Source organism: Anabrus simplex, chromosome 10 (genome assembly GCF_040414725.1).
Source record: "Anabrus simplex isolate iqAnaSimp1 chromosome 10, ASM4041472v1, whole genome shotgun sequence".
Taxonomy (NCBI): Eukaryota; Metazoa; Arthropoda; class Insecta; order Orthoptera; family Tettigoniidae; genus Anabrus; species Anabrus simplex.
Genome location: NC_090274.1, coordinates 16,902,987 through 16,916,443, shown reverse-complemented (window position 1 = coordinate 16,916,443; position 13,457 = coordinate 16,902,987). Strand labels below are relative to the sequence as shown.

Below are 13,457 nucleotides of genomic sequence, written 5' to 3'. Positions count from 1 at the left end.
AGTCGAAGTGACCTATAACTCCGTGGAAATTACCCCATGAATATAATGAAATATATAGGTTGCCAAGAATTGTATTCAAGTTGACAGTTACCGGACTGTCACTTTGTCAGTCTCAAGAAACAAGCCTCTCGTAAAGTGAAACCTTATTTTACGATTATCTCCCCGTGCATGTCAAAAGAAATGCTGCGATTTAGCAGCGGGCGACCCACAGAGAGGCCGTCGGATTAACCTTTCTTCCCGGAATCATCTCAACATAATACAAATTGCGACCGAAGCAATGATGTCAACTGACTGGACTCGAACTACGAGCTTCGACACATAGTTACCCGACTTGCAGTACATGGGTTTCACCAGAGTGTGCAGCATGAAGAAGTTCCACGTTCCGGATATACAGTGTCTGTGTGAACTATGCAGTCGGCCATGTGACAGATATCACGTACTGTGGTGTAATCGACGCGGCTCCTCTCTAAGAAAGTTCTGTGAAAATTAACTACTCCATGCACATTGTGCGAAATTTTATACTAATAATAATAATAATAATACAAATTATATATTTCATGGTACAAAACCTCTGATTGTGATTCACTCCTCTTATTTGAGGTTAAACAGTGCTCTCGACAGTGTTTAAACATGACCGGTTGAACATCGGTTTAAGACAGTGTCTAAGTGATAAATAACGTCTCTGCAATGCGGCAGCCATACTTAGGCATTGTTTAACCATAGACATCTTCTAAATACCGTTTCTGCAAACGGCCCCATATATATTCAGTTCTAGTGTTAATTCCTTCAATGTCATCCTTTGATGTTTTCAAGTATACCTTCTCCAAACTTTCGATGTCAATACTCGCAGGTCTGCTTGAACACACTTACAGTACATCCAATCAGCACAACACAGCACAGCACAAATCTTCCTCTGGATTTGTACAGTAATTTTTTTTTTTCATGAAATAGTGAGAGAGAAGAAGGTGCCTATTATGCTCTTTTAAACCTTACAAGCTGACAAAGTCAACAGAGCTTGCGATATCCGCAGTCATGAAAAACCCACTACGTTGATGTACCCTCGGATGTGCTGGGTGGAATGAACTAACTTCCCACCCAAAAGTTAGAAACGTGCTCATGTTATTCACCTATCTTCAGTCATAAATATGTCACAAGTACCACAAGTTATTCCAACTGAAAATTAAATTGAGGAACCTATAGAAGAAATTATAGATAATTCTGATTATGCTTATACACAGATTTCTTTTCTATATGACAATTTTTTCAAATAAATTTAGAAATTACAATTATGTTCACTGCCCAACTGTATTTTTGCCTACTTTCTGGATAAGATCAAAGAAGCCTAGTTCACTAAGGTGAAGTGGGGGAATCTCCTGTGAAAACGTCCAAAACAATATCTTTCTGGAAAGAAACTGAGGACACCATGGTTTGCAGATGAAAGCCCAAACTCAAAACAGGCAAGAAGAAAGAAAGCTCACTGAAAAGACAAATTGAGGAATACTGGGCAAAGGTAAAAGACTTTAAATGACTGTCTATAGCTGGCCAAATAAAATAAAAGAGGGATGACATGAAATTTATGAAGGGAGCACTATATTTATTTACACTTTAACCGTAAGCACTTTTGCCATCCGTGTGTCAGCGTCTCCACATCCTTCTGGAACCAATGTTTCGGAGTGCCATGGTACCCATGCCTTGGCAGCTGTTTACAGTTCTTTAAAGTCAGAAAAACAGCGACCACGCACAGGTTTATTCATGACCCCAAATATATGATAGTTGCTAGGTGTGAGTCCGGAGAGTATGGCCAGTGCCTACATGAGAAGAATTGAGGAGCCATCTGTTGGAAAGACAGTGGCCTTCATCCAGGAAGTAAAGAATAACGGCCAAGAGGACACCGTTGCGCTGACCAGTCAGCAGGCCAAAGTCCACAAGGGCTGTAGTACCATAGGATTTAATTTTTCTTATAGACTTGCCTGGTGTTTTCTTCTTTCATTGAACCTCTTTGGGATACAGCGAATCAATCATTTCCCTGTGTGGTGGTGTTTTCTTAGTGCCCAGTATTTATTCATTCTTTCTGATCTTTATTTCCTCTTGCTTCTGAGATAATAGGTATAGCTTTTAATGTAGATTTGTCTTGGAACTTTATATTTTCGTCTTTAGTTATTACTTTAGCTGTTCGCTGGAATAGTGAATTTTCTGTCATTTTAAATTCTACTAGGTCTTTTTCAGTTTCTTTAAACCAGTTAGGTTTTGTTTTGCAGTTACAGCAGAAGTAAAAGATTTGTTTAGTTAATCTATTACAGTTTATGTCTGGCGTTTTAATACTTAAATTTGAATTTTTGCTCAATAACTCATTCTTGCAGGGAAGGAATTTTATTGTCCTATTCATTCTTGCCTCCTAATCACATGTTTTCTTTACTTTTACTTTAATATCGAATATTTTTTATCCAATGCTTGATTTAATTCAGAGATTGTATAATCTGTCTTTGGGCAAGTTAACTCATTACGTGGTATGGGTATGTAAACAGTCGCTACAAACCCACCTGTTCCCCAGAGTTGGAGTGTTTCTGCACTTAAACACACACACTGCTTCCTTGCAGCTTTGACAGTCAACAAGACACATGTTCATGATTTTCTTTTTTTTTCTGTGTGAGGCTTCAAAGTTCTGATCTTGATAGAGCATCTGCTAGAACCCTCACACGAAGTCAGTTCAGTACTGTGTCAACAATTCTCGCTGATCAGCTTGAAAATAGGGTAAATGAAATTTGCACGGATGATATAACTGGTGATAAAAGTGTTTCAGAATTAGATGAGCTTGGGAGTGTAGTGTAGAGATCCCCATCATAGCGATGGTTAAACGACAGTAATGCAAATACATCCACGACACAACGCACATTAGCTGCGTGGACAGGCCGTGATATTTTACATTAATACTTCCATGTAAAAGTAATTCTGAAAGAAAAATTACTATGACTTCTGAATCTGATCCATTCTCTTTTCTCAAAAATTAAGTGAAAGATGATTTAGTATATTCAGTCTTGGTTAATCGTTGGTGCCTACAACTTTCTGAGAAGAACAAGGTGGACCTTCACGAAGTTTACAAAACACATCTGGCTGTCCTCTGTCACCACTTAAACATGAGCCAGTCAGCACTGCTCCAGATGAAATGTAATCTATAGGCTGATTGTTAAAGTCAGAATTATACAGAATCACAAAGTGCTATGCATTACACGTGCCAGCAATAAGATAACTACTCCAGGAAGGAACTACAGTAAAACCTCGATGCATCGTTTTTCAAGGGTGAGGGGGAAAATGATGATTGATGCGGGTGACACATAAAATAGGAGGAAAGCATAATAATAAAATATGGGTACTGTATTTGGGCATTTTTCGTCTAATATAATAATAATAATAATAATAATAATAATAATAATAATAATAATAATAATAATAATAATAATAATAATAATGGCATGTGGCCTCCGAAGCCGGGTGCAGATCTTTTGAGTTATCACTTGCAACTGTCGCATGATAGGCGATCTACGCGCTTACGAATATGCAGCTCTACGTAAGATGAATCCTAATGCGTAAGTAGTTAAAATCCCCGTCCCAATTGTGACCCCTTGAACTGAAGGCCAACACATACTAACAATTTAGCCACGGAGCCGGACATGCTCATACTATATATAACGGTATCAAACCGCTGCAATCGTGATATACACGATGAAAATAAAAAGTGCAACTTTTACGCCGTTTTGTTTCACTTTTCTTTACATCCCGTAACTGGAAAACCAAGGTCAGTTCTCTTATTGGAAATTAATGATATACGTGGATATTACGGCGGTAATCTGTTTTTGGTAAAGATTCTGTAGACCCTTCGCGAACGATAGGTTAGAGATCCCACATGGCACGGCTCGGATGACGTCACAGCGGGCTAAGTGATGCAGCCTACTTAGGAATTAGCAATAAGACCAGGCTAGTGAAAAGATTATTGGTCTGGCTTGGTTAGGTCCAGCTTGTAACAAGACAACTGGGCAAGGGGGAAACAAAGTAGTCAACAGGCCTCTAGCATCCTATGCACATCACAAGGTACGACGTGATTAATAACCCTGTGACTAATTAAAGAGTACCCGGCGCAGGCCGTGATTATTTTAAACTGTGCGATTTTCTCATTTTCAACGAAGCTGGCAGCCCTAGCCAGCCAATAGCAACACAGAAAATGGTGGCAAATTTGAGTTTTACAGTGCCTCAATTTAATTCTTGTAAATAATACTTCTAGGGACCAGTTAGTGGGTCGAGGAGAAGCATTGGCGCCAGGAGGCTCATTGTGAGGTTGCGCGTGAATAACCTGCACACAGCACTCCAGCCTACGAGATCCTTGCTCAAGACTAGCAACTTGTAATCGCTCATCCATTCTCGCGTAACAGGCTGCCGCTATTATATGCTCGAGTGTTCAGCTGTCCCTTTAGATTCAAAGAACCTTTACGTATATTTTTCTTATGTTCGATCGATACATACAGGAAAATTGTGGCCGAGGACAAATACTTTTTTGACGATCTTTGCAATAAAACGATAGTTTGAGGAACGATAGATGCGGGCAAATTTAACATTGGTTTATATGGAATATTTTTGGGACCATATAAATTGAACGATGGATACTGGAAAATGACAGCTCTGGGAATGATGCATCGAGGTTCTACTGTAATTGATACACACATATACGGATAGAGGACCTGGCAGAGCCTAAGTTCAGTCTGCAGCAGCAAAGAATTTTTTTGTAGTAAAAAGGACAAGTTTTATGCATACAGCCCATTACTGAACCATCATCATACACTAAAGGCTAAGCCTTCTCGCTGCAACTATTCTCTCAATCCTGCTGTTCCCTTCACTTCCTTGTTAGTTTTACAATCTTCCTTGGTCTTCCTCTTCCTTTCTTTACTAGTATTTTTCCTTCAATGACGTTTACTTGGAAGTCATTATGTCTCGGGATATGAACTAAACAAGTTTTATCTTCCTTCTTTCCACATCCTTTATCAGTCTCCATTGTCCAGCTCCATGGCTAAACGGTTAGCGTGCTGGCATTTGGGCACAGGGATCCTGGGTTTGATTCCCGGCAGGGTTGGGAAATTTAACCATCATTGGTTAATTTCGCTGGCACGGGGACTGGGTGAACGTGTCATCTTCATCATCATTTCATCCTCATCACGACGCGCAGGTCGTCTACGGGAGTCAAATCAAAGGACCTACATCTGGCGAGCCGAACATGTCCTCGGACAGTCCTGGCACTAAAAGCCATACGCCATTTCATCAGTTTCCACTGTTCATTGATTTCCTTTAGAACATCTCAATTAGTCCCATTTTTTTCAGTTCAGCACGTCCGTCATTTTCCTCCAAATCCTCATTTCAGTTGCTTCCAATGAATCCCTTTCCTTTGTTCGAATAGTCCAGCTCTCACAACCATAGAGTAGTACGCTCCAGACAAAGGATTTTAGAAAAGCCTTTCGTGCTTCTATACTTATATGGGTATTTGTTAAAAGATTTCTTTTATTATGAAAGGCCTGTTTAGCAAGAGCTATTCTTCTTTTGATTTTCTTGGTGCATCTATTGTCTTCAGTTGTAATGCTTCCTAAGCAACAGAAATGTTGCACTTGTTCTATTTTGGAATTTCCCATTCTTATGTTTGTATTAACTTTCCTGCCATCTTTGCTCACAACTAAAATTTTGATTTTCTTACTATTGATTTGAAGTTTGTAATGTTTCAATGTATCACACAGAACAGTCAACATTTTATTTGCCGTTATTCCTTCTCAGAGTCTGCTACTATGGAAATGTCTTCTGCAAATCTAATACTGTTGATTCTTTTCTCATCTATCTATATTCCTCTTTACCAGTCAATCTGCCAACAGTATAAGATATACCGGGAGAGCGTTCGAACTAAGAACCAGCCGTGCAGTGTTCGCCCTATCAGCCAGCATGACATTCGTTGCCGTGTGTCACCAGAATTAGCAGTGGTGATGCAACTGTTCTTACGCATTTTTCACGACAGAGTCATCTAATTTTTCATCAGTGAATTTCCAATTTCTTATGCTGAACTCTTTACCATAGCCTGAAAATTATTCTAAAAATGGATTATTTAATGACCTAAAGCTTTTACATCCAGGAATTTTTCTTGAAATCATGTTTGGAGTTGACAAGCCGAGCAAATAACATGTGAATCGTGAATTCACATGTTGTGAACTAATAAACATATTCACTGAGCCACAATGCAGTTGATGATTTAATACACACAACAGCACACAGCTCACTCAGTCACCACTTTGCCTGTGGTCACGCAACTTGGGTCTCTTAGCTGTGGGAGAAGGTGGGCAGGCCCTGAAAATGGTTTTCTGTGGTTACACCAGGCAAATGGTCACTTCCATCCTCATGCTATCCCTTTCCTTCCCCCATCATTGACCTAAGGACTGGCTGTGTGACATAAAACAGTGCCAAAAATTTAAAAAATATGCTGTGGATCTGAGGCTAGGTCAGATGCCCATACTCCTCCTATACAGTGAATTCAGCAGACAGCTGTTGTGTCGCCGATAGGAAGAGCATGGGGCGGCTGGTTCTTAGTTCAAACGCAGTTCAGAATATCTAGTGTTCCATAGTGATAATTAACTTCTGTCGTGCAGAATCAATCCGAGACTAGCGAATGTTTTCTTTACTCCTATCTCATTCCAGCCTATATGCATCCCCCATGTCTTTGCATAGACACATTGCTCTTCCGTCCGGCTTCATGGGTAAATGGTTAGCGTGCTGGCCTTTGGTCACAGGGGTCCCGGGTTCGATTCCTGGCAGGGTCGTGAATTTTAACCATCATTGGTTTATTTTGCCAGCACGGGGACTGGGTGTATGTGTCGTCTTCATCATCATTTCATCCTCATCAAGACGTGCAGGTCGCCTATGGGAATCAAATCAAAAGACCTGCACCTGGCGAGCCGAACATGTCCTCGGACACTCCCAGCACTAAAAGCCATACACCATTTCATTTTTTCCTTTAATCCTTTCCTTTAACACACATACTGCTTCTTCAATAACAAACTGAAAAGGTGGACAACCCTGCCTCACTCCTTTCTTAAATCTTGCCATTCTTGTACATCCATTCACCACTACATTTGTAAACTGGTTCTTGTACATTTTCCAAATGAGCCTCCTATCTTTCCAGTCAATTCCTACTTTCTTCATACATTCAAATAATAGTTCCCAGTTTATCATGTCAAAAGCTTCTTCCCAGTCATTGAATGCCAATGCCACACTCTCTCTCTCTCTCTCTCTCTCTCTGTGTGTTCATTTCTTTCATTACTGAATGCTTGTCGAAATTGCTTCCAATGTATTTGTGTCGTCTTTAAACAAACAAAATCCCTCCTTGATGAATTTGAGAAAAAAGAAACAAATTCCTTAGAGACTAAGAACAGAGATTACAGGTTTTTGTTTCTTCATTCTATTAACTTCTCCCTGGGGTCACCCAGTGATGCACAAAATAATATATTATCCCTAATGTGGCACACTTAAATGTTCACTTCCAACTGAAACGAGACAACCCAAGAAACTGAGATATCACTAAATACAGCAGAAGTCCATTATAGTGATGCCTAGGCTATTTATTACAGCTGTTGGCGGAGCTGCAGAGGGTCAAACCAACCTTCGGGCTGAATACCCAACATACACAACGTATTGTCGATATATCTGATTTTTCGTAAAAGTCAGAGGAAAAACACCGCACATATTAAAATCAGTATGAAAAGGCAATCGGTCTGTTCAAAACTTGTGTTTTCACGGTAGATATCTGCACTATGACTTATTCATTACTTCTGTCGGCAGCCCTGAAGATGGTGTTCCGTGGTTTCCCATTTTCACACCAGGCAAATGCTGGAGCTGTGCCATGGTTGCTTCCTTCCCATTCCTAGGCCTTTCCTATCCCAACATCGCCATAAGACATATCTGCGTCGGTGCGACGTAAAGCAAATAGCAAAAAAAAACTTTAACGGATATGTTTAATTCACTCTGTAAAGGTAGAAACCTAGTATAGACACACTAACATTTATACATAACTCTTAAGTTAACTGAATATGTATAATGAAAACATTTCAAGCGCCAGTAGAGAAATGATAACCTTCTCGCTATGAATTTTCATGGCAATAGCATTCCCAAAATATAACCACGCGAAAAATTATGAACTTTTTTTACTATCTGCTTTATGTCACATCGACACATATAGGATTTGTGGCAACAATGGGATAGGAAATGGCTAGGAGTGGGAAGAAGCATCAATGGCCTTAAGGTACAGCCCCAGCATTTGCCTGGTGTGAAAATAGGAAATCATGGAAAACCATCTTCAGGGCTGCCGACAGTGGGGTTCTAACCCACTACTTTCCGAATGCAAGCTGATAGCCACGTGACCCTAAACAAAGTAACCTCTGAAATCAGTGTTGCACTCTGCCGTATCTTGAGGTGTATCACATTCTCACTTAATATCAGTATATAGCATTAAAATTAAGCGATCGTTTACTTCAGCCTTATATATTCCTAACGAGTCACCAACTGCTATCGGCCACGTTATTTATTACGAAAACATGTTCTCTTTCATTTTGAATTTTCTTTACTGATTAACAGTCGACGGGTATTAGTAATCTACTCCAATATCACCTTCTAACGTCGACGAGATAGCTCGGTAGTGCGCACAGTGTGAAAACTATACAAAAGATGATCAATCGCATTCAACATAATCGCTTGAGTGTATAAATACTGATAACGAAAAAAAAAAAACAGTGCGCGCTTAATCGCTCGTAATAACAGATGCATCAGCGATACGGTTCTCACTGTAACCGAAGGATTATGCATAGGGACAAAAAAATCTTGCTATACACCATTCTCTCTATAGCGGACTTCTACTGTATTACAACTGACTTTGGAGGCAATAAGGAAAAATTTTTTTAAAAATTTCATGCAGGGTTTCATCTCAATATTTCAGGAGTTAACATGCATAGCAACGTACCTATAGGTTCAACAGGCTGAGCAGGCTCAGGTTGCGGGCTCTTCAAAATGATATCCTCGGCATCCTTCTGGTCTATCTTGAACGGGCTCTCCACATTCGTAACATTGGCACTGTACAACAAGAGATACATTAACTCATTATTTAAAAAAAAATATGGTCATGCTGGATAAGAATACTGTAGACAGTACAAGAACACACACACAGCTGTAGCCATCTCTTACTGATGTAGTTTCATGTTATGTCCCTGCAATATAACCTACAGAAATAAGATTACAATTCTGTCTGTATGCTTCAAAATGTTGCTATTTTTATTTCTCAATCAGGTAAACAAAAGTTGAAAATGGGTTCAGTTAAAAATAATTTCCTGTCCATATTTCATTTATAGGTTTGTTACCACATCATGATTTAACACTGTCCACTGCCAGCAAATATCAGGCCAGTCATCTAAATACCATGCTACTTCAAACTAGTGCTGTGCATCACTGGATATATTCTTGGTCACTGCTCCTAAGGTACCGAACTTAAAAATCTGACATTTTGTTCACGACAATGTTAGATTAAGTAGCGAGGTGAAACGCTAATCATCTGACAACAAATATGATGGTTTGTTTGCAAACATTAAAAAAATCCTTCCAAATAAATTCATAAATTCATCATTATCCAGTGCAACATTTAGCCCCGAATTCTTAATTTTAATTCCATAAAGCAAGATAAATTGAGTGTTCTATTTAACTTATACCACTGGCCATTCAGCCCACAGAATGTACACAATACCAACCTATCATGATGTCACTTGCTAAGAACTTACCACGATATTCCTCCAGCTTCTGCCTCCTTCTTCACCAGACTTTGCCAGTATTTATGGACTTCCTCAATCACATGGAGCGCAAACTCCCTGTTCTTGGCCTCTCCGTTGAAAGCGAACTGATTCTCCGGTTTGCCATCTGGGATTTTGTAGATCTTAAACCACTCAATGGTGGCTTTAAGGAGACCTGGGTAGTGCTTCTCGATGTCAGCAACGTCTAAGGATAGAAACACAGACTCATTTCAGAATAACATCTGGTTCTGTGACCTACCATCAGAAGCCATAAAGTGGCCACCATGGACACAGGGAGATGAAAGAAAATAAGATAACAAAAATGAAAGTATGAAAGCAGGCAAAACAACAGAGGAAAACAAATACCAACACATGAACTCAAAAAATAAGAGGAATGGAACAGGTTGTAAATTTCACTAGTGGAAGCAGTAAGTAATAGGTCATTCCATGTTAAAACAGTGTTGCTCTTACAACAACAAGGTTGCCATATCAACCAGCTCTGCTCAACAGCATCATGGGATTACTCAATATTCAACTTCAAGATAAAAGTAGGAAAAAACTAAGCTCCTGATTATTTTTAGGAAATCTAGGGGACTGGGGGTTTAGGAGGAGGTTCATTTTGGTTTTCACAGCTTAAAGGAGGGAACTGTGGCACATAAATTCACAGTGTAACAGATTACACGTTACACGTACAAGAATAACTCGGAAGAAAAAGTGAAGGAAGGCAACAAAGCAATTGCTTCTCCCAACATTGAGCTTCCTCCCTGCGAATGAACGTATGAAATACAGAATATTAAGTAGTTATTTTAATAACTTACGGGCTAAAAATGCCTCATCCTCTTTTTTCTTAACACGCGAGAGGTCGTGCCCGCGGCAGTTTGCCACACTTTTTAAATATTTGTAATAATTTCGTTGTTAGCCATTGTAGGGCTTAGGGAGCTTGTTTCATCCCTCCATTCCTCTCGCCTGACGTTGATTATCGTCAGTGTATTGCCTGTTGCATTCTGGAGTAATTTAAGTTTTCCTTCACTCTCGCATCTGCCGTGGCAAATTGACTTCGTGCAACTCATCACGTAGTGCATTCTTACATGACTGCATTTCCAAGAAAGTTTCTTAAGTAAAGTTCATGAGGTTTATGGTGGCTTTCAATGAAGCGTAGTTCTGTAGTTTTATCTTGAATTGTGACTAAATCATTCATTGAAATGTACAAATGCAAACACTGAGGCAATTTGCTCACGTGGGACCTCTCGCGCTCTTTAAAAACTCACATAATTTTACCAGATTTTGCAAAAATTTCATTAATTTTTTACAATGAGAAAATATTGTTACTGGGTAATTATGTTAGTACTAGTTGAAAGGCAGTTAAGCAGGGTGCATACTTATATTTTTATCAGAGCATTCACTGCAAAAGGAAAATAGCAGCTTATTAAAATATTAAGCGTGAGCAATTTCCCTTCGCAACCTCTCGCGTTATAAATTATAAAAATCCTTAATCACGAAAAATTATAGGTGTTTAAGAGGGAGTGTGTTCACTCCTTATAGGTCCATAAGAGTAATACTATTTTCTTAACATGGAATGATCTATAATCATAGGAAACAGCATGAAGTAGCATTCATTCTTCCTCTCTCCAACACGCAGGACTCCATGATACCCAGAAGAATAGAGGAGATGAAAGTGGGAGGGTAACACCAGGAGACTGGATCAGATGGAGACCTGGTGGAGGGACAGGCTTATATTAAACAGCTAGATGATGATGATGATGTTGATCATTATTATTAATATTACAGGATAACACTTGTAAATAAACATAGTACATATGCTGGAAGATTTATTTGTCATGACATAAGAGGGCAGCACATAATATGAAACAAAATAAACTAATGGAAAACTTCCCATGTTGAGAAGATCTTGCTTCACTTTCTAACTAGTGAAAATGCTCCTATGAGGTAATTTATTAACTGTTAAAAAGAGTAAATTTATATCAATTAAGTCCTCACCTTTCATCTGTTCAGCGAGAGGATCCCTGACATCAATGGCAATAATCTTCCAGTCTGTCTCGCCTGGAACATCAGAGCAGAGTAAGTAAGTAAGAGCCAAGTTACTTTAGTTCAGTCACACCACAGGTCAATATCAGTACCCACCTTCGTCAATGAGAGCAATAGTGCCCAGCACCTTCACCTGAATCACTTCGCCCCTCTTTGCCACCTGAAACAACCAATGTATTACATCAGCTTCAAACTGAATGGTAGCTTATTACTAGGGTTCAGAAGTTTGTGACCTCAAGAAGTACAAAATATGCCCTATATGACCTAAAAATAGGTAAAATACGACTTACATATTTTACGAAAAGGCATTAACTAACATTAAACGTGTCAAAAAGTGATAAACAGTAATACAACACATACACTTAATCATGCAGACTACAGTAGGTAAATTAAAACTGTATACTTCATTCAGTATCATAGCCCCGAGGTGCAGTTCTTGCTCTGTTTTCCTAAAAAGGAACCAAAAACGAAGTATTAGCATGCTTTTTGGTACCTATCGGCGTATGTTCGTACAGCATCACTTTCTCCGAATCATGTATTCTAAAATTGCGACCTCTCTCTTTTCGGAAAAAGAAAGAAAAACACATCTAGTACTGTACAGTATTTTGAAATCCTGTGTTGGAAAATCGACACTTCAACTTTTTTTTAAATGCTCATAATATAACCAAATGTGACCTCTGACCTCAGGAAAAAAAATACGACCTTTTGTTAACATCCAAACCTTACTCATTACTGTGTTTGAATACTGAAACACTAAAAATCTCTCAAATTAAAGCCTATGCAAGAGATATTTCATGTTGATTAACTTCGCAAAAGTGCGACAAAATTTGTGTCTACCATAGTACAAATTTCCTTGTAATGAGAAGCAGCGAAGTAGTGCCAAATTAAATAAGAAATCAGCAGCAGAATTCAAATAACATTGTGTATCCATATTTTAAAATTTAACTAGACTGACACACAAATATTCCACAACAAAAATGTAGTTAAAAAACTACCTTTGTTTCAAAGTAACAAGAGAGATGACTGCTACATACCGTGCCCAAACCTGGTAGATTTAACCTGTATCTTCCCACTGTCCTTGTAAAACGACACCAAGCATTTCGCACAACAGAAAAGGCACTTTGAAATTTATTTTAAAAATTTTATTTTAAAGGGTTTATGTTAATACAACTGAGAGCGCAGAACCAGCCTTCAGTGTAGTGAGCCAGCACCATTATTGTGCCAGTATAAGGGTCTAAACATGAAGATACTTCGCGTGCTACAGCAAGTCAATATTGGTAAGTAATATCTTTTGTCATTCTTCTTAATTCTAATCGCAAGGTACCAAATATTATTAATTTGTGCTTTAATACATAAATTCAAAACTCTAAACTACTGTACAAACTAAAACTTAAATTGTAGAATTCCATTGTGGAGATTTATCTTCCGTATGCAGTTATCAGACTGTGCCTCTTATAATGGGCTTCTGATAAGTTCACCTGCATACACCCCAGCACCAGTGGGTAGGGTCTAGTGTCAGACCTAAGATGAAACGCTGGTTAATAGAGCAAACGCCTGAAAAGA

The 13,457-nt window shown here is 38.9% G+C and overlaps 1 protein-coding gene across 3 annotated transcripts in view; it reads right to left on the bottom strand.

Annotated features, from left to right (window-relative positions):
• Nucleotides 1-13,457, bottom strand: part of Nurf-38 (Inorganic pyrophosphatase Nurf-38) — a 51,965-nt gene that overhangs the window by 13,919 nt on the left and 24,589 nt on the right. For all 3 annotated transcript variants that reach the window (XM_067154769.1, XM_067154770.1, XM_067154771.2), the window contains exons 5-8: nt 11,991-12,054; nt 11,847-11,909; nt 9,840-10,053; nt 9,032-9,141 (exon numbers count right to left, since the gene is read on the bottom strand). In XM_067154769.1, the coding sequence (XP_067010870.1) occupies nt 9,032-9,141; nt 9,840-10,053; nt 11,847-11,909; nt 11,991-12,054 (451 nt within the window). The remainder of the gene's footprint in view (nt 1-9,031; nt 9,142-9,839; nt 10,054-11,846; nt 11,910-11,990; nt 12,055-13,457) is intronic.